Source organism: Cetorhinus maximus, chromosome 1 (genome assembly GCF_964194155.1).
Source record: "Cetorhinus maximus chromosome 1, sCetMax3.hap1.1, whole genome shotgun sequence".
In the NCBI taxonomy this organism is placed as follows: Eukaryota; Metazoa; Chordata; class Chondrichthyes; order Lamniformes; family Cetorhinidae; genus Cetorhinus; species Cetorhinus maximus.
In genome coordinates, this window is record NC_135879.1 from 64,588,192 (window position 1) to 64,609,196 (window position 21,005).

General features: G+C 42.0%; 1 protein-coding gene across 11 annotated transcripts in view; it reads left to right on the forward strand.

The window, feature by feature from the left end:
• The first annotated feature begins 3,065 nt into the window (after positions 1-3,065).
• arfip1 (ADP-ribosylation factor interacting protein 1 (arfaptin 1)) overlaps positions 3,066-21,005 on the forward strand; it is a 228,441-nt gene continuing 210,501 nt past the window's right edge. For 4 of the 11 annotated variants that reach the window (XM_078541432.1, XM_078541462.1, XM_078541498.1 and 1 more), the window contains exon 1: positions 3,067-3,230. Coding sequence is in view for 4 of the 11 variants with exons in the window: in XM_078541479.1 (XP_078397605.1) it covers positions 6,213-6,228 (16 nt within the window). In the remaining 7 variants the exon portion in view is untranslated. Of the gene's footprint in view, positions 3,231-3,404; positions 3,563-6,161; positions 6,229-21,005 lie in introns of those variants that run through there. The other 7 variants (XM_078541423.1, XM_078541450.1, XM_078541488.1 and 4 more) reach the window with 5 other exon arrangements.

Sequence of the window (21,005 nt, forward strand, 5' to 3'; positions counted from 1 at the left end):
GGTACAGATAGCCCTAGTGGGGGTGGGGTGGGGTGGGGGGAAGGGATCGAAATAGGCTAAAAGGTACAGATAAAACAATGGATGGAAATACATTTAAAAATAATGGAAATAGGTGAGAAAAGAAAAATCTATATAAATTATTGGAAAAAAGGGGGATTGGAAAGGGGGTGGGGATGGAGGAGAGAGTTCATGATCTAAAATTGTTGAACTCAATATTCAGTCTGGATGTTTGAGTTCAGATTGAAAAGAGAAACTCACCTGCCACAATCAGGTGCCATTCAGTAATTTAAAACTAGGATGTGCCTTGGGCCAACTTCTGCGAAGTGGCCCATTCGTAGCTGTGTGCAAACCAAACCAATACTTACAAACAACTTACATTTATATAGCAGCTATAACATAATAAAACATTCAAAGGCATTTCAAAGAGCATTTTCAAACAAAATTTGACCACACCTTAAAACAGAAAATGCCAGAAATATTTTTCAGGTCAGACAGCATCTATGGAGAGAGAAACAAAGTTAATGCTTTGGAAGAAAATATTAGAACAGATGAGCAAATGCTTGTTTAAAGAAGAAACATCCTTTAGGGGGAAAGAGAGGGAGAGAGCAATGATCCTTCTAAGCTATGAAGGTGTGTGGCCATGCAGCAATTGGGAATCTGCCGTGCAGGGGAAACCAGGCCCCACAAAAGCAATGACCCCATTAAGATGTGCACACATGCAGTTGCTTGTCAATTGTAAAGGGACTGCATAGTGCTGGCCTCACACAGGAAACATAAATTTAGGGGACATTGGTAGAGATGTGGAGAGGTTTGTGAAGGCAATTCTTGAGCTCAGGGTCGAGGCAGTTGGAAGGCAAGGTTGCTAATGATACCACGGTCAAAATGGCCTACGTGCAAGAGGTTAGAGCTTAATGATGTTACACAGGTGCCAGATTGTGTGGAAGCTGGATGTTGGTGCCAGTGTGTGTGGTACCCGAATGTTGGTGCCAGTCTGCCCTGGGCCCGAATGTTGGTGCCAGTGTGCCCTGGGCCTGAATGTTGGAGCCAGTCTGTGGGACCCGGATATTGGTGCCAGTGTGTGGGATCCAGATGTTGGTGCCAGTGTGTGTGGGACTCGGATGTTGGTGCCAGTGTGTGGGATCCGGATGTTGGTGCCAGTGTGTGCGGGACTTGGATGTTGATGCCATTGTGTTTGGTACCTGGTCGTTGGTGCCAGTCTGACCTGGACCGAATGCTCGTGCCAGTAAGTGTGGGATTCACATGTTGGTGCCAATGTGTGTAGGACCCGGATGTTGGTGTCAGTGTGTGTGTGTGGGAGGGGTGAGGGGTAGGTGTACACAATGTTGATGGCAGTGTGCCTGGTGCCCAGATGTTGGTCCCAGTGTGCCCGGTATCCGGATGTTGGTGCCAGTGCGAAAGTTGGATGTTGGTGTCAGTGTGTGTGTTGGGGCGGTGGGGGTAGGTGTACTCGGATGTTGGTGCCAGTGTGCCTGGTACCTGGATGTTGGTGCCAGTGTGCCTGGTACCTGGATGTTGGTGCCAGTGTGCCTGGTACCCGGATGTTTGTGCCAATGTGCCCGGTACCCGGATGTTGGTGCCAGTGTGTGTGGGACTTGGATGTTGGTGTCAGTGTGTGGGTGTGTGGGAGGGGTGGGGAGTAGGTGTACCCGGATGTTGATGGCAGTGTGCCTGGTACCCAGACGTTGGTGCCAGTGTGCCCGGTACCCGGATGTTGGTGCCAGTGTGCCTGGTACCCAGATGTTGGTGCCAGTGTGTGTGGGACTTGGATGTTGGTGTCAGTGTGTGTGTGGGAGGGGTGGGGAATAGGTGTACCCAGACGTTGGTGCCAGTGTGCCTGGTACCCGGATGTTAGTGCCAGTGTGCCTTGTACCTGGACGTTGGTGCCAGTGTGCCTGGTACGCGGATGTGGGTGCCAGTGTGCCTGGTACCCGGATGTTTGTGCCAGTGTGCCCGGTATCCGGATGTTGGTGCCAGTGTGTGTGGGACTTGGATGTTGGTGCCAGTGTGTGTGTGGGAGGGGTGGGGAGTAGGTGTACCCGGATGTTGATGGCAGTGTGCCTGGTACCCAGACGTTGGTGCCAGTGTGTCCAGTACCCGGATGTTGGTGCCAGTGTGCCTGGTACCCGGATGTTGGTGCCAGTGTGTGTGGGACTTGGATGTTGGTGTCAGTGTGTGTGTGTGTGGGAGGGGTGGGGAGTAGGTGTACCCGGATGTTGATGGCAGTGTGCCTGGTACCCAGACGTTGGTGCCAGTGTGCCCGGTACTCGGATGTTGGTGCCAGTGCACCTGGTACCCAGACATTGGTGCCAGTGTGCCCGGTACCCGGATGTTGGTGCCAGTGTGTGTGGGACTTGGATGTTGGTGTCAGTGTGTGTGTGTGTGGAAGGGGTGGGGAGTAGGTGTACCCGGATGTTGATGGCAGTGTGCCTGGTACCCAGACGTTGGTGCCAGTGTATCCAGTACCCGGATGTTGGTGCCAGTGTGCCTGGTACCCGGATGTTGGTGCCAGTGTGTGTGGGACTTGGATGTTGGTGTCAGTGTGTGTGTGTGTGGGAGGGGTGGGGAGTAGGTGTACCCGGATGTTGATGGCAGTGTGCCTGGTACCCAGACGTTGGTGCCAGTGTGCCCGGTACCCGGATGTTGGTGCCAGTGCGCCTGGTACCCAGACGTTGGTGCCAGTGTGCCCGGTACCCGGATGTTGGTGCCAGTGTGTGTGGGACTTGGATGTTGGTGTCAGTGTGTGTGTGGGAGGGATGGGGATTAGGTGTACCCAGACGTTGGTGCCAGTGTGCTCGGTACCCGGATGTTGGTGCTAGTGTGCCTGGTACCTGGACGTTGGTGCCAGTGTGCCTGGTACGCGGATGTTGGTGCCAGTGTGCCCGGTACCCGGACGTTGATGGCAATGTGTGCGGGACTTGGATGTTGGTGTCAGTGCGTGTATGTGTGTGTATGTGGAGGGGGGGGGGGGGGGGGGAGTAGGTGTACCCGGATGTTGATGGCAGTATGCCCAGTACCCGGATGTTGGTGCCAGTGTGCCCAGTACCCGGATGTTGGTGCCAGAGAGAGAGAGAGAGAGAGAGAGTGTGTTTGTGTGTGTGTGGGACCCGGATGTTGATGCCTCTTACTTCCGGGAGCTGTTTCAATGACTGCCGGGGACGAGTTGGTGACATAAACGGCGGAGAAAAAGAGCGGCTGAAGAGTAGGAGCAGGTGAGAGTCGAGCAAAGATGCCGGGGTGCGGCGGAGGGTCGGAGACCCACTCACCAACCGGCTGTCAATAGTCAGCACTAACTGGGAGAGTAGCGGGCGGAGTGAGCCAGCCCTCGGGTGTCGCCGGACTGGAGGTGCTGCTCCCGGTACCGGCCGAGAGCCCGAGCCCAGGTACAGGGGGTGGGGCGAGCTGGGAGAGAGCAGCCGCTGCTCTCCCCCCGATCCCCGGGCCTCCGCTTACGTGTCCAGGCAGCGCTGAGCAGAAGGTGTTGGCTCTCGGCCTCAGCACTGACTCCGTGGCAGATACTGTTCGCTTGGCAGGAATTTACTCGGTAAAAGTGTTTAATTAGTTTTTCTAATGCCGCCTTTGGCCAGGAGTGAAGTTTGGCATGATCAGCTCCTGTGCAGCACTTTGGGACTTCTCCATGTAGAAGGTTTTATATCAAAACAACTTTTTTTGCATTGAGAACCTGTGGCATTTACTTTACAGATCCTCCAGAGAACTCGTGTCTGAGGCCCGTAAGTAGGGACAGAGCTGTTAAATTTTCATAAGTGCCAACTCAGAAAAAAAGCTTTGGTTTAAGAAAAATCCAAATGGCTGTGCTAAAGTTAAATGTTTAGCTGGTTAGTTTTATAGCTCAGTGTTAACAGTTTAACTGGAATAATTATGAAGTATATAAAACGAAATATATAACCAGGAAAAGAGTAGCTAAAGTGAGTGAACATTGATTCAACAATTTTAGATCATGAACTCTCTCCTCCATCCCCACCCCCTTTCCGATCCCCCATTTTTTCTAATAATTTATATAGATTTTTCTTTTCCCACCTATTTCCATTATTTTAAAATGTATTTCCATCTATTGTTTTAACTCTACCTTTTAGCCTATTTCGATCCCTTCCCTTCACCCCACCCCCACCCCCACTAAGGTTATCTGCACCTTGCTTGTCCTGCTTTCTACCCTTAATTAGTGCATTCTTTAGATAATATCACCACCTTCAACACCTCTTTGTCCTTTTGTCTATGACATCTTTTGGTTATCTCCACCTATCACTGGCCCTCTATCCAGCTCTACCCCCGCCCCCCCCAAACCAGCTTATATTTCACCTCAACAAAAACAGAATTACCTGGAAAAACTCAGCAGGTCTGGCAGCATCGGTGGAGAAGAGTTGACGTTTCGGGTCCACACTACCCTTCAACAGAACTATATTTCACCTGTTCTATTTTTACTTAGTTCTTTTGAAGAGTCATACGGACCCGAAACGTTAACTGTGTTCCCCTTCTCAGATGCTGCCAAACCTGCTGAGTTTTTCCAGGTATTTTTATTTTTGTTTTGGATTTCCAGCATCCGCAGTTTTTTGCTTTTAGCTAAAGTGAGTGTTGGTCCTTTTTAGAGGATGAGACTGGAGAATTAATAATGGGAAACAAGGAAATGGCAGAGATTTTGGATAAGTATTTTAAACCTGTGATCGCTGTAGAAGATACAAAAAGTGTTTCTAGAATAGTAGAAAAGCAAGGGGCAAAAGGGAGGGAGGAACTTAAACATGATCCCTAGCGAAAAAGTATTGGGAAAACTAGTGTGTCTAAAGGCTGACAAGTCCCCTAGACTTGATGGCCTGTATCTTAGTATCTTAAAAGAAGTGCATGCATTGGTTGTAATCTTCCAAAATTCCCCAGGTTCTGAAAGATCCCAGCGGATTGGCAAACTGCAAATGTAACAACTCTATTCAAGAAAGGAGGGAGACAGAAAGCAAGAAACTCTAGGTCAGTGAGTGTAACATTTGTCATTGGGAAAATGCTGGAATCCATTATTAAGGAGGTAGTAGCAAGTGAGTTAGAAAATCATAATACAGTCAGGCAGAGTCAATATGGCTTTGTGAAAGGGAAATCATGTTTGGCAAATTTATTAGAGCTCTTTGAGGATGTAACAAGCAGGGTGGATAAAGGTGAACCAATAGAGGTGGTGTATTTAGATTTCCAAAAGGCATTCGAGAAAGTGCCACATGAAAGATTACTGCACACCCCAACTGGTGTTGGGGGTGATATATTAGCATAGACAAAAGATTGGCTAATTAATAGAAAACAAAGAGTCAGGATAAATTCAGGTTGGCAAATTGCAACTAGTGGAGTACCAGAGGGATTAGTGCTGGGGCCTCAACTATTTGCAATCTACGTTAATGACTTGGATGAAGGCACTCAATGTATTGTAGTCAAATTTGCTGATATTACAAAGATGGGTAGGAAAGCAAGTTGTAAGAAGGATACAAAGAGCCTGCAAAGCGATATAGATAGGTTAAAAGAGTGCAAAAATTTGGCAGATGGAATATAATGTGATAAAATGTGAGGTTGTCCACTTTGGCAGAAAGAATAGAAAAGCAGAATATTGTTTAAAAGGAGATAGACTGTGGAATGCTGTGGTATAGAGGGATCTGGATGTCCTTATTAGTCACAAAAAGTTAGCATGCAGGTAGGCAAATGAAATGTTGGACTTTGTTGCAAGAAGAATGGAGTATTGAAGTGGAGAAGTCTTACTCCAATTGTACAGAGGATTTGTGAGACTGCACTTAAAGTACTGTGTACAGTTTTGATCACCTTACTTAAGGAGGGATATACTTACATTGGAAACAGTTCAGAGAAGGTTCACTAGGCTGATTCCTGGGATAAAGAGGTTGTCTTGTGCAGAAAGGTTGAGCAGGTTGGGTCTGTGCTAATTGGACTTTAGGAGAATGAGAGGTAAACTTATTGAAACAGAAGATTGAGGAGGGCTTGACATGGTAGATGAAAGGATGCTTCCCCTCATGGGGGAATCTGGAATTAGGGGCCCAGCTTAAAAATAAGTGGTCTCCCATTTAAGATAGCGATGAGGAAATTCTTCTCTGAAGATTGTTAGCCTTTGGAATTCCCTTCCACAGAGAGCATTGGAGGCTCGGTCATCGAATATATTCAAGGCTGAGTTGGACAGATTTTTGGCAACAAGGGAGCCAATGGTTATGGGGGCAGGTAGGAAAGTGGAGCTAAGGCCACGATCAGATCAGCCATGATCTAATTGAATGGTGGAGCAGGCTCAATAGGCCGCCTACTCATATTTCTTATGATCTTATTATGATCTTACTCTTAAGTTTTGTTTTGTCAGTTGAAGTACTGCAGTTACCCAGCAATCGGAACACAGGGTAACGCAGGAAAATAGCACACTTCTCTTCACTGCTCTTGTTCTCAGAAAACAAATATACCCCATGAGTATGCTTTATTAGTGTTCAATGGTTTGGAAGACAGCCATTTAAAGCAATACTTTTAGACTAAGTTTGTACTGCAGTTTTAAAACTTTTTTGAGAGTTGTTTCTCTTTTGCTTCCAATGAATTTCATGTTGCAATATAATTTACTGTCATTTCTGATTTTGCAACTTCTGACAATCATTTCAAAATGGTAGGCAGCAGCTGTGGGGTACCCTGATAGATGCAACTTATTGTCAAGGCTCCCTTCAGTGCTGTGTGCCTGAGAGATTGCTATTTATAACAGCTGTTGGGTCTTGACCTAATGGTAGAGGTGTGAAACCTCTTGGAGAGGATGGTTCATCCCAACATGGAACATAACTAAGGTGTAATGTAAGACCAGGTTTAGCAGATGTTTAGTGCGTCTGTGTATATATATACATGTATATGTGGATCAGTGTTGTCCCCTAGATCTTGCAGTTCAAATTCCAGACAGGAATTACAGCAAACAAATGAATAGATACTGTAGTGACTGATTCTGATCAATTACTACAGTATAATTGTAAGCTTAAGAATCAGCAGTCTTGAGATTTTGGCTGATCTGTTGGATTTGTGAATGCTGGCACGTGCTTGGCATTGTACTTCCAAAGAAAGTGTCTTTATATACTTTTCTTCCCCCTGAAATGTGTTTTTGTTTTCTCCTGTGCTGTTGGGCCAGTGGCTTTGCCAGTTTCAGGTCCAGCTGTCAAATGGTTTTGGATATGTATTTTTTAAGATTTAAGGCATTGTCCTTGCTGACAGGTAGATTTGTTGTTTTTTAACAGTGACATGACTTTGGACACATTTGGCAGCAGTATCTAGGATCTAGACACAATTGAGTAGTTATGAGATACAAATCTCAACCCTCCTGTAATTTTACTACCTAAAATTAGTTTACCTAGTATTTTGTTCACTCATTTTACAATGAAGTCCTTCTGTAATCTATGTAATGTAAGTTATTATCATGGCATACAGTGGTCTTGTATTGATGTAGGACAAAACTGCCACGGCTGGCAGCAATTATGATGCCATAATCTACTCCTAGGTTGCTATCTTTGTCCTTTTCATCTATATGCAATTACCTATAGTGTGCTTAGCACATCTGCATTGTGGTTTTAAAAGCAAATTCAAACTTGCGTAGTATGGAGAAGGAAACCCAATGTTTATTGTTCACTTGCTGATTCAACACTGTCCATTTGGATTTCACCCTGACCCAGCCTTCCGGCCCTTAGACTTGAACTTTAGATTGTTTCATTTAGATTCTTTCTTACTGTCAGTTTATGACCACTACATGCCTTGTCTCATCTCTGCCATGCCTGTCGAACCTGAATTTTCTTTGTGCCCAATCATTGGTTGCTGCTCTGGACCTGAGCTTATTACTTTTATGTAACTTTAAAAAAAATTATTTTCAAGCTCTGTCTATTGCTTCCCTCTATCACTCTTTCCTCCCTCAGCTGACTTGCTACCCTTATCTCTGTTCTTAGCTATTTTGTGTCCTCTCCCTTCCTCCCTCTAATAATAAGCCCTCACTGATTCTCCTGTCTTTACACTGTTGCAGATTTGAATTGCCCCTTGCCAAAGCCCCTGGCTACCGTTTCTATCTACCCTTTGTGTGTGTCCCAGCAATTTTCAAACAGGCTCATTATTTTCTGCTAATTGACCTTGCATACTTTTTTCAGCAACAGGACAAGGAATCATTGTGATTATTTTCAAAATTGTAAATGGTTCCTATTTTTCAAGAGTGGATTAGACATCTTTGCAAAACCAGATTCTTGTTCCTCATCTGAATATACGAGGGAGACATTGGATTGAAATGAATTTGCATGTGTATTTGGTATCAGCTTCTTGCTGATTTATACAACAAAACTGTGGAACAAAACAGATATGCTGGAAATACTTAGTAGATCAGTTAGCATACACCTTGAGATAATAGATGAGCTAGCTTGCAGGTGAAATCCTTTATCAGAACTGGAAGATTTGAACAGATAAACATAATTGAAAAAATAAAGAATAATGGGTGAACGGTAAAGTCATAAGTTTGAGAGAAAAAATAGAATAAGCTGTAAACTGGTAAAGGGATTTAATTAAGTCATTGGAGTGATATTAATGTAAGATAGGAGGCATAAAGAGAGAAATTGCTGTCAAAAAGGGGAAGCGGGGAAAGGCAGTTAGAAACGGAAGCATGAAAAAGTGGCAAAATGGAGCAGGCTCTAGGACCCTGAGAGGAAAAATATGAAAAGTAGGAGTTCAATTAGACCATACAGCCTTTTGAGCCTATACCACAATTCAATATGATCATGGCTGATCTTATGCCTCAAATCCACTTTTTTGCCTGTTCATAAGAGAACAAAAGTCTGTCTATCTCAGCCTTAAATATGACAACAATCTAAAAAGATTCACAACCCTTTGAGCGAAGAAGTTTCTCCTCATTTCAATCCTAAACGATTAACCCCTTATCCTGAGACTGTGCCCCCATGTTCTAGATTCCTCAGCCGGCGGAAATAGCCTCTTGGTCTCTAATCTACCAAACCCTGTCAGAATCTTGTATGCTTTAATGAGATCATCTCTCAGTCTTCTAAACTCTGGAGAGCATAGACCCAATTTACTCGACCTCTTGTTATTGAATAGCACGCTCATCTCGGGAACCAATCTCGTGAACCTTCGCTGTAACTGCCTCCATTGCAAGTATATCCATCCTTAAATGTAGTGTCCTAGGCCCAACCACCTTCAGCTGCTTCATTAATGACCTTCCTTCTGTCGTAAGGTCAGAAATGGGGATGTTCGCAGATGGTTGCACAATGTTCAACACCATTCGCAACTCCTCAGATACTGAAGCAATCCATGTCCAAATGCAGCAAGACCTGGACAAAACCCAGGCTTGAGCTAACAAGTGGCAAGTAACATTCGTTCCAGACAATGACCCTCTCCAACAAGAGGGAATCCAACCATCGCCCCTTGATGTCCAATGGCATTACCATCACTGAATCCCCCTCTATCAACATCCTAGGGGTTACCATTGACCAGAAACTGAACTGGACTAGCCATATAAATACTGTGGCTACAAGAGCTGGGAGTCCTGCAGCGATTAACCCACCTCCTGACTCCCCAAAGCCTGTCCACCATCTACAAGGGACATCAGGAGTGTGATGGAATAATCCCCACTTGCCTGGATGAATGCAGCTTCAACAACACTCAAGAAGCTTGATACCATCCAGGACAAAGCAGCCCACTTGATTGGCATCCCATCCATGAGCATTCACTCCCTCCACCACTGACACACGGTGGTAGCAGTGTGTACCATCTACAAGGTGCACTGCAGGTACTCACTAAGGCTCCTTAATCAGCACCTTCCTTCTAGAAGGACAAGGGCAGCAGCACACATGGGAACACCACCACCTGGAAGTTCCCCTCCAAGGCACTCACCACCCTGACTTCGAAATATATTGCAGTTCCTTCGCTGTCACTGGGTCAAAATCCTGGAACTCCCTCCCTAACAGCACTGTGGGTGTACCTAAACCACATGGACTGCAGTGGTTTAACAAGGCAGATCACCACCACTTTCTCCAGGGCAATTAAGGATGGGCAATAAATGCTGGCCTAGCCAGCAACTCTCACATCGCATAAATGAATAAAAAATAAATATGGAGACCAAAAGTGCACATGATAGGTGTGGTCTCACAAAAGCATATACAATTATAGCAAGACTTCCTTATTCTTGAGCTCCAATCCCCTTGCAATCAAGTCCAACTTACCAATTGCTTTCTTAATTGCTTGCTGTACCCACATGCTAACATTTTGTGTTTCCTGTACGAATGAAGAAGTATATGGGTCAACAGGTGTTCCATTGGAGGGTGCCCACTGCAAGCACCAACCTTTCTCTTCTCCTGCTTCTGAAATGCCAGTTGAGGAAAGGGGGGTGATCGCATTGTGGAAGCACAAAAATGCAGAAATGGAGAAAGAATGGAAGCTCTCACCAGAACTTGGGTGGGGAGGAATTATAATCGGACAGCTGTGGGAGATCGTGGGCAGGAGCAGGTGCAAATTATAGGACTGTGCTGGTCGACTAAGCTGTAATATGAGAAGGAGGTAGAAGTGGTCTATACAGGATTGGGGAACTGAGGGGCGGGGTAGGGTAGCCTTCTTCGACACCACTATCCTATGCACCACAGTGTTTTGGGTGAAAAACCAATTTACATTACCTTCCTTTGAGTTATTTGACCATATCAGCTGCTCGTGAACTGGGGGTTCCAAATGCGGAGAAGGTGCCCGTTTTGCCGAGCATCTCATCTCCACAAGTGCAACCCCGAGCTCTGTCGCTTGCCGCGTCAGTTCTCTTCCTCACTACCACTTTGACCTTTCCTTCTTTGGCCTTCCACACTCTTCCAACGAAGTTCACACAAGCCCGAGAGGCACTTCTATTGGATACTGGCAGTTCTCTAGCTTAAATATTGACTTGAATTATATCTTAACTATAACCCCCACTACTTCTTTGGCTGGCAGCACTTGTGGTGTGAGATGGGTGTGCTGGCATTTTGGAGCAAGAGGAACAGATTGGTTCTTGGGGTTGAAAGCCTCTTTGTTGGAAATGCAGTCTGCACTCATGGGATTAACCTGCTTTTGTTCTTTTTCCAGGCTTTAGGCTTCCTGGAGCCTGTTCACTTTGCCAAATTTTCTTCTTTCCATCTCCATTTGTCTTACCTGCCCACACCATTTTAGTATTCATGTATTCTATGTCTCATAAGTTTTTCATTATGCCTCCTATTGTCTCATGAATATCACTTTACACATTTAGCCATCTCCTGTTTCCCACTTAAGCACTTTAGTCATTCTACCTGTGTGTGTTTGGTGTTTTCACCCCTCCCCCTTCTGTTTATTTTCAAATTCTGTTTGTTTGTAATATCCCCCAGTTCTGACACACCTAAACCTGAAACATCCAACTTATCTGTTATCTGTGAATCTCCTGCTGAGCATTTCCGGAACTTGATGGTTTTGTGTTTTCATCTGTAGTTTTACTGCTTTTTGTTTGTATTGTGGGATCAAATAACCAATTTTTAGCATCATGTTCCATTTTAGTCCCAGCAAAGGGAGTGGATCTGTATATATCCAAGTTTACTACATGAGCATCATTTTTGTGGAGTTCCCTTCTTCCCTTTAGAACTGCTGTGTGGGATATTACTCATGGTTGTTCTCATATATGAAAAACCTTATGTAAGTCTTTATTAGATCTGGGTTTGAGGCAGGTTCTAGCTACTGGTGATTGGGAGTTCTGATGATTTAGGGCACATTTGCACTGAAAATTTGAGAGGCTGGTGTGAGTAATTTCTGCTTCGTACTGATACTAAATGAGTATTATGAATCAATAGTTTTGAGAATAAGAGCAGAAGAAAAGCATGTAAACACTTGATGAAGCTTTGTATTTTCAGCCTGAAAACTAGTGAAAATATAGGCTTGTGCTGTGAAATCATTGGGCTGTAGAAAAGAATTAGTTGAACAAATTGCCGAGGGCAAGAGAATGTGGTTTGTAGTTATAGTTACTGGTAATGAGACTGCACTATAAGTTTCAGGAAAATATAGTAATTTTCATAATGTTATTGGAATTTATTGTAAGAATAGGAAGTGTGTGTGCTTTGATGTACCAAGAAGAGAAGCTAGGTTTGAAATATTAACTAGGTAAACATGGCTGGAGTTGTAGAATGCAAGGTGTAAAGCGAACATTTACATTTTTAAAATAAACTAGAGTAGCTTGAATTCAAGAGGGGGCGAAATGTTTCACCTAGCCAAAAGAAGTTAAGCCAAACAGTATTTATCTTTCCCAAAGCTTACTGATAAAATTGGTACTGTGAAAGATTTTTATTATTAGAAAAGTAGAATTGAAAAGTCATATTGAAACAATGGGACTTATATTGAAAAGGGAGAAATCTGTGTAAAGGAGATGAGGTTATGTGTAAGGGAAGAAGGCATTCTGAGATCTAACAAGTGTGAAAAGCCTCCAGCACCTAAGCCTCAAGCTGCTGTCTACAAGGAACCAAAGCTGGGAAAAGCTCACTTTGAATTCAGCTGTCCAGGGTATTGTGTGTTTCTGTGCCTGGGTCTGTTAAAACCTGTGTCTTACTGTTGCCTTAATGGAGGTGTAACTGGGAGTTAGATTAACTAGGGGAACTAGGAGTTATCATAGTAGTAATTTGTAAATGTATGTATGTGCTTAAAATAATTTTTAAATTAATAAAGGTTTAATTTAGTTTTGTAAGAAACCTATAAGATGCGGTCTTACTACTACTGAATTCAAGGCACACATCTCGAAATAAATACAAATTGTAAAATAGTTGTGGCAGTTGTTTCAAGCTTCCCCCGGGATTTGAACAGCTCAGTATTTACCATCCACTGTGCCATAACAATAAGACGCAGTGAGAAGTTGTAGCTTTCAGCTGTCATTAATCTTGTATGTACTTCATTATTTCAGCGTAGTTAATAAAGTGATTGGATTTATTGGCAGTTGCAGCATCTGCTGCCTTGGTAACTGGAAATCATACTATTTAAGGTTAGGGGTAAACCATTTAATGATGAAATCAGGAAGCAGTTTTTCCACAAAATGGTAGTGGAAATCTGGAACTCTTTCCCAAAAGGCTGAATGTTGGGTAAATTGAAATTTTCAAGATTGAGATTGATGGATTTTTGTTATGTAAGGGTATCAAGGGACATTGAATAAAGGTGGGAAAAGGAATTAAGAACACATCAACCATGAGCTAACTGAATGGTGGCACAGACTTGGGTCTACACCTGTTCCCATGTTTAGTCTGCCACGTTCAGCATGTGTTCCAATTACATAGAGTGGGTGGGGGTGGGAGTAAAAATGTAAATTTTACAACTTAGCCAAAATTGTACTTTGACTTTAATTTTCTCTACTGTGAGCCGGAACAAATTTCCATAGCCATAAACTGAGAGCAAACAAAAGGAAGTCAAACAGAAGGAGAATGTAGGAAAGCAAATAAAGCTGCAAGCACATTTATTAGCGGGAATCTGTATTGCAATCAATGGGGAGGGAGTTTGGTCATAGCTTGGCTGGCTAAAATATTGCCAGATGTGTGAAAGAAATGTTGAGCATTTCACAAGAGATTGTTTTACAGAATGACAAAATTCAGCAGATTTGACTCGTGTGAAAAGAATGCCAAGAGCAAAGATTTGATCAAATTTTGATTCGCAAACGCAAGTATAAACTTAACTCTTGTGAAGGCATACAAAGAAGTGGGGGGATAGAAACCTGTATTAGATGAAGTACAATGGGATATAGAATTGAATTTGCTAAACGGCACCTCTAATGACATTTTCAGAAAAGACCTATTTATACCCATCTCAGATAGCTGTGGACACCGAAAAGAAACTGCTGGACAGTACAGTGCCAGAACTGCTGTGTCAGAAATAATGAAAATTAATTATTGAACTAAGTGAATAAACAGGTTGATCTTTTTAAAACTGTAAATGGAGCCAAACATTAGTCTTTGAATTTTAACTCTTACAAGAGGAAGTGTTGCTACATTTTGCAAGCACCATACTTGCTTAACCTTATTTCACTGCCTGAGTTTTAGGTACCTCACTGAAACTTGGTATATTCAGTTAGAACAGGATGGAAAGAGAAAAATAGCTCAACATAGCACCAGCAGTTAGACCACAACTTTAATTTAATCTAATTCTCCTACATAAGATAAAACCAGGTATGACAATTTATTTCTAGAGGGATTGAACTGAAAAGTAGAGAGGTTATGTTAAGCTTGTATCGAATCTTGGTTAGACCACGCTTTGAGTGCTATCTGTAATTCTAGTTGCCATATTATAAAAACGATATAGAGGCACTGGAGAGGGTGCAAAAATGATTTACAAGGATGATATCAGAAATGTGAAGTTGTACCTATTAGGCAAGGATTGGCAGACTGTCTCTCTTGAAAAGAGACTGCTGAGGGGTGACCTAACAGAAGTCTTTAATATTATGAAGGATTTTGATCGAGTAGACACAGAGGTTGTCCCCATTTGTGAGGAAGAATAAAACTAGAAGCCATCAATATAAAGTAGCCACCAAGAAACCTAATGGGCAATTCAGAGGAAACTTCTCACCTAGGGAATGGTGAAAATGTGGAACGTGCTACCAAAGGGAGTAATTAAGGTGGATAATGTGGATGCATTTAAGGGGATGTCAGATAAGCATATGAGGGAGAAAGGAAAAGTAGGTAATGTAGGTAGTTAGATGAGAAAGGATGGGAGGATGTAGCATTAATGCCTGCATGGACTGGTTGGGCCCAATGGGCTGTTTTTGTGCTGTATATTCCATGTAATGTACACAGATCAAAGAAAGAGGAAGGACACATTATTTATTAACATAATTATATTCAACACTGAGAAAGATATTCAAACTGAGGAAGGATAGATTTCAGGACAGTTTTTTTAAGAATGAGAGTCAAAATTAGGTACATAAATTAAATTATTTGTATTGGAAAGAAAAAATTCAGAATAAAAATTTTGATTTCAGGTGCCATTTACATCTTTATTTTTGTCATAGATTGAAAAGTGAATGGCTACCCATTCACTATCAGTTTTTTTTTCCTTTCCAGGCTCAGGCAGCTTATGAATTAGCCCAGAGTTGGAAGCAATGCTTTCCATTGAAATCAATGGATTTACTTAAGCTCAGCCTGTGCCTTCTCAAGCAGCTTGAATCATCATAATTATCATAAGCAGCAAGCCCACAGGCTGGAGGTGTGCAATCTCCTGATTGTGCTTTGACATGTTTTGGGAGTGCAGAAGCAGATCTTTTTTTTTTTAAACGATTTAAGGCAAGAATGTCAATGCAGGAACCAGTTGCTGATGGGGAAAGCAGTTTGGAAAATGCCAAAAACTGCAAAGGGACCTGTGGATGAAGTCAGAGAGGCAGGTTGATGACCATGGTAATGTATAAGAAAATATCAGATGGGAAAAGACCAGCTGGTCAACCTAGCCTGTCTCACACAGCTGTGATGCCTTTTGCATCACAACATAGACACTCCCTGCCCATCTAGGATCAGGCGATCTCTTGGGAGAGGCAAAAAAAACAGGTAAAAGCCCAGGCCAATTAGGAGGAAAACTCTGGAGAATTTATTTTAGACACCTAGGCAAGGAAGCGGCATTTACTGGATGAGCCGTATATTGCTCCACGTCTATTCTCTGAGAAAAGAAGAACCGCCTAACATTATTGCAGGATTAAAATGCTGGATCAGAAACTGAACATGGTATTATAAATGAGTCCTAATCAAGGTCCTGAAAGGACAAAATGATATGTTTGGTTTTGTAATGAATTATCATAGAAATATAACCTGGTACAATGCCCATTGCTTATTGTAGGTATATTTGTGCAAACCCAATTATCCAAATATAAGGACTGTTGAGTGCACTTGTAATAGCTGAAACAGAGTCGGATGGACCTGAAAGTCAACCATTAACTGGACATCACTGACAAGCAGCACTGACTTCACAAGTGAATTAATTGGTTTCTTGTAATTTTCTGTTGACTCTTTTCCACAAGTTGCATAATTCAGCATGCTTAGACATTGTATACACTGTTTTCTTGTATTCTCTGAATATAGCAATTTAAAATTACATTAACAGTATGAAACAGTTTGTATTCTAATTTCAACTGGAATTAAGAACCCACAAACAATCCTGCCAGGAAATGTCTACTCTCTTGTATGTAATAATGTGAAATCAAAATCTGACAAATAGCAAAAATTAATTAACTGAAATGAGTAAGCATTTTATCAATGGATTAAAATGATTTCATGCAGTTGTAACTAAAATGGTATCCAAAAAAGTAGTAATCAGTGGTCCATATTTACTGAGCAGCTTTCAAATCTGGGATATTCAATTCAGCTGGTGGGCTGTAGGCACAAATTCACTGGAAAGGTAAGAGTTTTCTCTTTGTATTAACAAGGCACAAAGTAGTAAGCAAGTATAGCTGTTCTTGCCCAAAACAGACAGAGCACTTAATATGCTATAAAGGACAACCTTAATATTAATCAAATTAATGATGTCTTTTACTTTTTGACCGATATAAATGATTGTCCGTCTTAAAGGTGAACATTTGAAGCAGTAGGGTCTGTACCTGTTTGCCTTAGCTGTAGTTTCTTGGCACTGGTCATAAACCTTTAGAGTGTGTTGGACGATGTCATCCAGATCTTCCAGCTTCTTTCATCATTGGCTTCAATTCTGTTCACTGTAAGATGTATGTATATTTAGCATTAGAGTTGCTCTTGTGCAAAAACTGCACTTTGCCAATTTAAACATAAATTGTCAAATATAGGATGCTTCCCTCCAACACTGTTGATTAGCAGTCTCCACAGTCTTAATATTCATACATAGGTTTGTATCATCTGCAAGTTTACAGACCATTGTGCCAACATTTACACCTATGTCATTGATGAAGATGCTGAGACATGGTTGCATAAAAATCAGGTCTGGGAATGAAACATTGCAGGGTATAACATAATTAGAAAATGTAGTGTGGAGGCAAAGGGGATGTGGAGTAGCTGTACTTATTTGCATTAACAATGGCAGTAGAAAAAAGAGAGACCGCTGTCAACAAGACAATAGCAACCAAATGGGCCAGAGATAAAAGATAATAAAGAATTGTTCACACTAATAGGTGTAGTCTACAGACCACCTAATGGTGAAAGGGAGATGGACAAAGAAAGATGCAGACAAACTAGGGAATTGAATAAAACCGTAGACTAATAATCATGGAGGATTTCAACTACATTGATATTAATTGGACAGAAGAGATAGGTCAAGGGGATAATGATTGGAGCTCTTACAATGTGTACAAGACTCCTTTCGAACCCAATATGCAAAAAGCCCCATAAAGAAAGATTCTCTATTGGATCTAGTAATAGGGAATGATGAGCAGAGTCGATAAGAAAAATAAAAGCAGAGAAACAATGAACATAATATACTTTAAGATGATGAAAAAGAAGAATATTTGAATGATGAAAACCAAGCTAGCCTTGTTGATAGCTGTCTCTTTTTTGTACTGCCATTGTTATTGCAAATAAATACAGCTACTCTACATCCCCTTTGTCTCCTCACTATATTTTCTAATTATGTTATACCCTGCAATGTTTCATTCCCACACCTGATTTTTCTGCAACCATGTCTCAGTATCTTCTTCAATGACCTAGGTGTAAATGTTGGAACAATGGTCTGTAAACTTGCAGATTAGAGAAAAGATGGTTGAGGAGCTGAGAGTATAACTTCAGAAAATAAAACGAACAACAGTGTAGTGCAACAAAGAGAAACATTTGAAACGGTATTAAACCAAATGCAGGAAAAATATATTCCATTCAAAGGAAAGAACAAACTAAACACTAGTGAGACTCGATGGATGAATGAAGACATAAAGGAACAAGTGAGGGTTAGGAAAGAGGCATACATTAAATAACTACTTGGACCACGGAGGAATGCATGATAATAGAGAATATGGAGAGATTAGGAGAGGAGTAAAATCAAAAAGAGGAACTATGAAATTGAACAACCAAGGAACTTTAAAACTAAATAGTAACTTATTTTACAGGCCGACAATAAAAAAGGAAGCAAAAACAAAAATTGCCGGAAAAACTCAGCAGGTCTGATAGCATGTGTGGATAGGAAGACAGAGTTAACGTTTTGAGTCTGTATGACTCTTCATCAGGACTAAAGAGAAATAGAAATATGGTGAAATATAAGCTGTTTAAGAGGGGTGGGACAGGTGGAGCTGGATAGAGGGCCAGTGGAGGCAAAGAAGTGATTGCCAAAGATGTCATAAACAAAAGGTTCAAAGGGGTGTTGATGGTGGTGATATTAGCTAAAGGATGTGCTAATGGTGACATTAAGGGTAGAAAGCAGGATGAGCAAGTGACATATGGCCCTAGTGTGGGGGAAGGGATCGAAATAGGCTAAAAGGTGGAGATAAAACCATGGATGGAAATAAATTTATAAATAATAATAGAAATAGGTGGGGAAAGAAAATATATATAAAAAATTTATAATTATTAGTAAAAAGGGGATGAGGGTGGAGGAGAGAGTTCATGATCTAAAATTGTTGAACTCAATATTCAGTCCGGAAGGCTGTAAAGTGCCTAGTCGGAAGATGAGGTGCTGTTCCTCCAGTTTGCGTTGAGCTTGACTGGAACAATGCAGAAGGCCAAGGACGGACATGTGGGCATGAGAGCAGGGTGGAGTGTTGAAATGGCAAGCGACAGGGAAGTCTGGGTAATGCTTGCGGACAGACTGAAGGTGTTCTGCAAAGCGGTCACCCAGTCTTCGTTTGGTCTCTCATTGGGAGCAATGAATGCTGTAGACTAAATTGAGGGAAGTGCAAGTGAAATGCTGCTTTACTTGAAAGGAGTGTTTGGGCCCTTGGACGGTGAGGAGAGGGGAAATAAAGGGGCAGGTGTTGCACCTTCTGCAGTTGCATGGGAAGGTGCTGTGGGAGGGGGTTGAGGTGTAGGGGGTGATGGAGGAGTGGACCAGTGTGTCCCGGAGGGAACGATCCCTGCGGAATGCCACCGGGGGGCTGAAGGGAAGATGTGTTTGGCGGTGGCATCATACTGGAGTTGGCGGAAATGGCGGAGGATGATCCTTTGAATGTGGAGGCTGGCGGGGTGATAGGTGAGGACTTGGGGGACCCTATCATGGTTCTGGGAGGGAGAGAAAGGTGTGAGGGCGGATGCGCGGGAGATGGGCTGGACACGGTTGGTTACGGACTCGAAATATTAACCCTGTCTTCCTCTCCACAGATGCTGTCAGACCTGCTGAGTTTTTCCAGCAATTTTTGTTTTTGTTTGATTTCCAGCATCCATAGTATTTTGCTTTTATAATAAAAAAAAAAGGAAAGTTGGGTTGGGAATAGGACCATTAAAGGAACTACAGGATTATATCATAGATATTAATAAAGAGACTGCAGAAATATTAAATCAACAATATTTTGCTTCATTATTTACTAGGTACATAGAACAGTAAACGTGACATTGGATGAGATAAGTGTGCTGAAACTAAGAGGGTGTATTGAATAAACTAAACAGCTCGAAGAAGGTAAATACCCAGTTCTGAATGCAATCCATTCAGGTATTTTTTAAAAGAATCTAGAGAAGAAATAGCAGAGGCATTGCCACACATATTTAACAATTCGTTAGAGAAAGGTGCAGTGCGAGAGGATTGGGGTTATAGACCAGTCAGCTTAACATTGGTAATAGGAAAAATAGTGGAATCTCTATTAAAGGACAGAATAGAAGAACATTTAGAAACAAAAAATATGAATAGTCAGAATAGTCATGAATAGTCAAAAAATGAATAGTCAGCATGGATTTCAAAAGGGATAAGTGCTTGACCAATTTTATTAATATTTTTGCGGAAGTAACTGATTAATCAATGATAATGCAGTAGATGTAATTTATCTGGATTTTCAAAAGGCTTTTGATAACTAATAGACTAATAAATAAGGTTAGAGAATGTGGAGTCAGGAGAGAAGTAGCAGAATGGAATGCTAGCTGGCTACAAGATAGAAAGTGGAGAGTCAGCTTCAAGGGTAATTATTCAGAGAGGCAGAAGATCAGTGCCGGGACCACTGCTGTTCGCAATTTATATTAACGGTTTGGATTTTGAAATCAAAAACACAATTTCTAAATTTCGGATGGCACCAAATTGTTTGTTGAGGGTTTGTCAATTCTGAGGTGGACTGCAACAAATTATAGGTGGACATTAATAAACTTGCAAAATGGCCAAATAATTGGAAAATGAAGTTCAATGTGGATATATGTGAGGTAGTTCATTTTGTTAAGAAGAATAGAGAGGCCACTTCTTACTTGGAAGGTGGGGCAGAGAAACAAAGGGATCTCAGAGTACATCCACCAATCATTAAAGGATGTGCCACTCATTAGCAAGGCTGTAAAAAAAAAAGCAAACCAAACACTTTTATTTCTAAAGGCATAGAATAGAAACATAGTGAAATTATGGTAAACCTGTATTGAACCTTGGTTAGACCATACTCAGTTCTGTTGAAGGGTCATGTGGACTCGAAACGTCGAATCTTTTCTTCTCCACCAATGCTGCCAGACCTGCTGAGTTTTTCCAGGTAATTCTGTTTTTGTTTTGGATTTCCAGCATCCGCAGTAGTTTTTTGTTTTTATCACACTTAAGAGTGATGCATCTCTGGTCACTGTATCGTAAAAAGGACATAAATACATTGGCGAAGGTGCAGAGACGATTTACAAGGATCATACCAGAAATGCGTAGGTATGCATATCAGGAAAGGATTGATAGACTAGGTTTATTTTTTCTATTGAAAAAAGTGGCTAAGGGATAGCTAATAGATGCCTTTAAAATTATGAAAGATTTTGATAGAGCAGCTACAGAGAGAATGTTCCCTCTTGTGGGGAGAAGCATTACTAGAGGTCATCAATATAAGATTGTCTAGAGGAAATCCAATAGAGAAGTCGTGAGAAACGTCTATACCCACAGAATGGTGAGAATGTAGAACT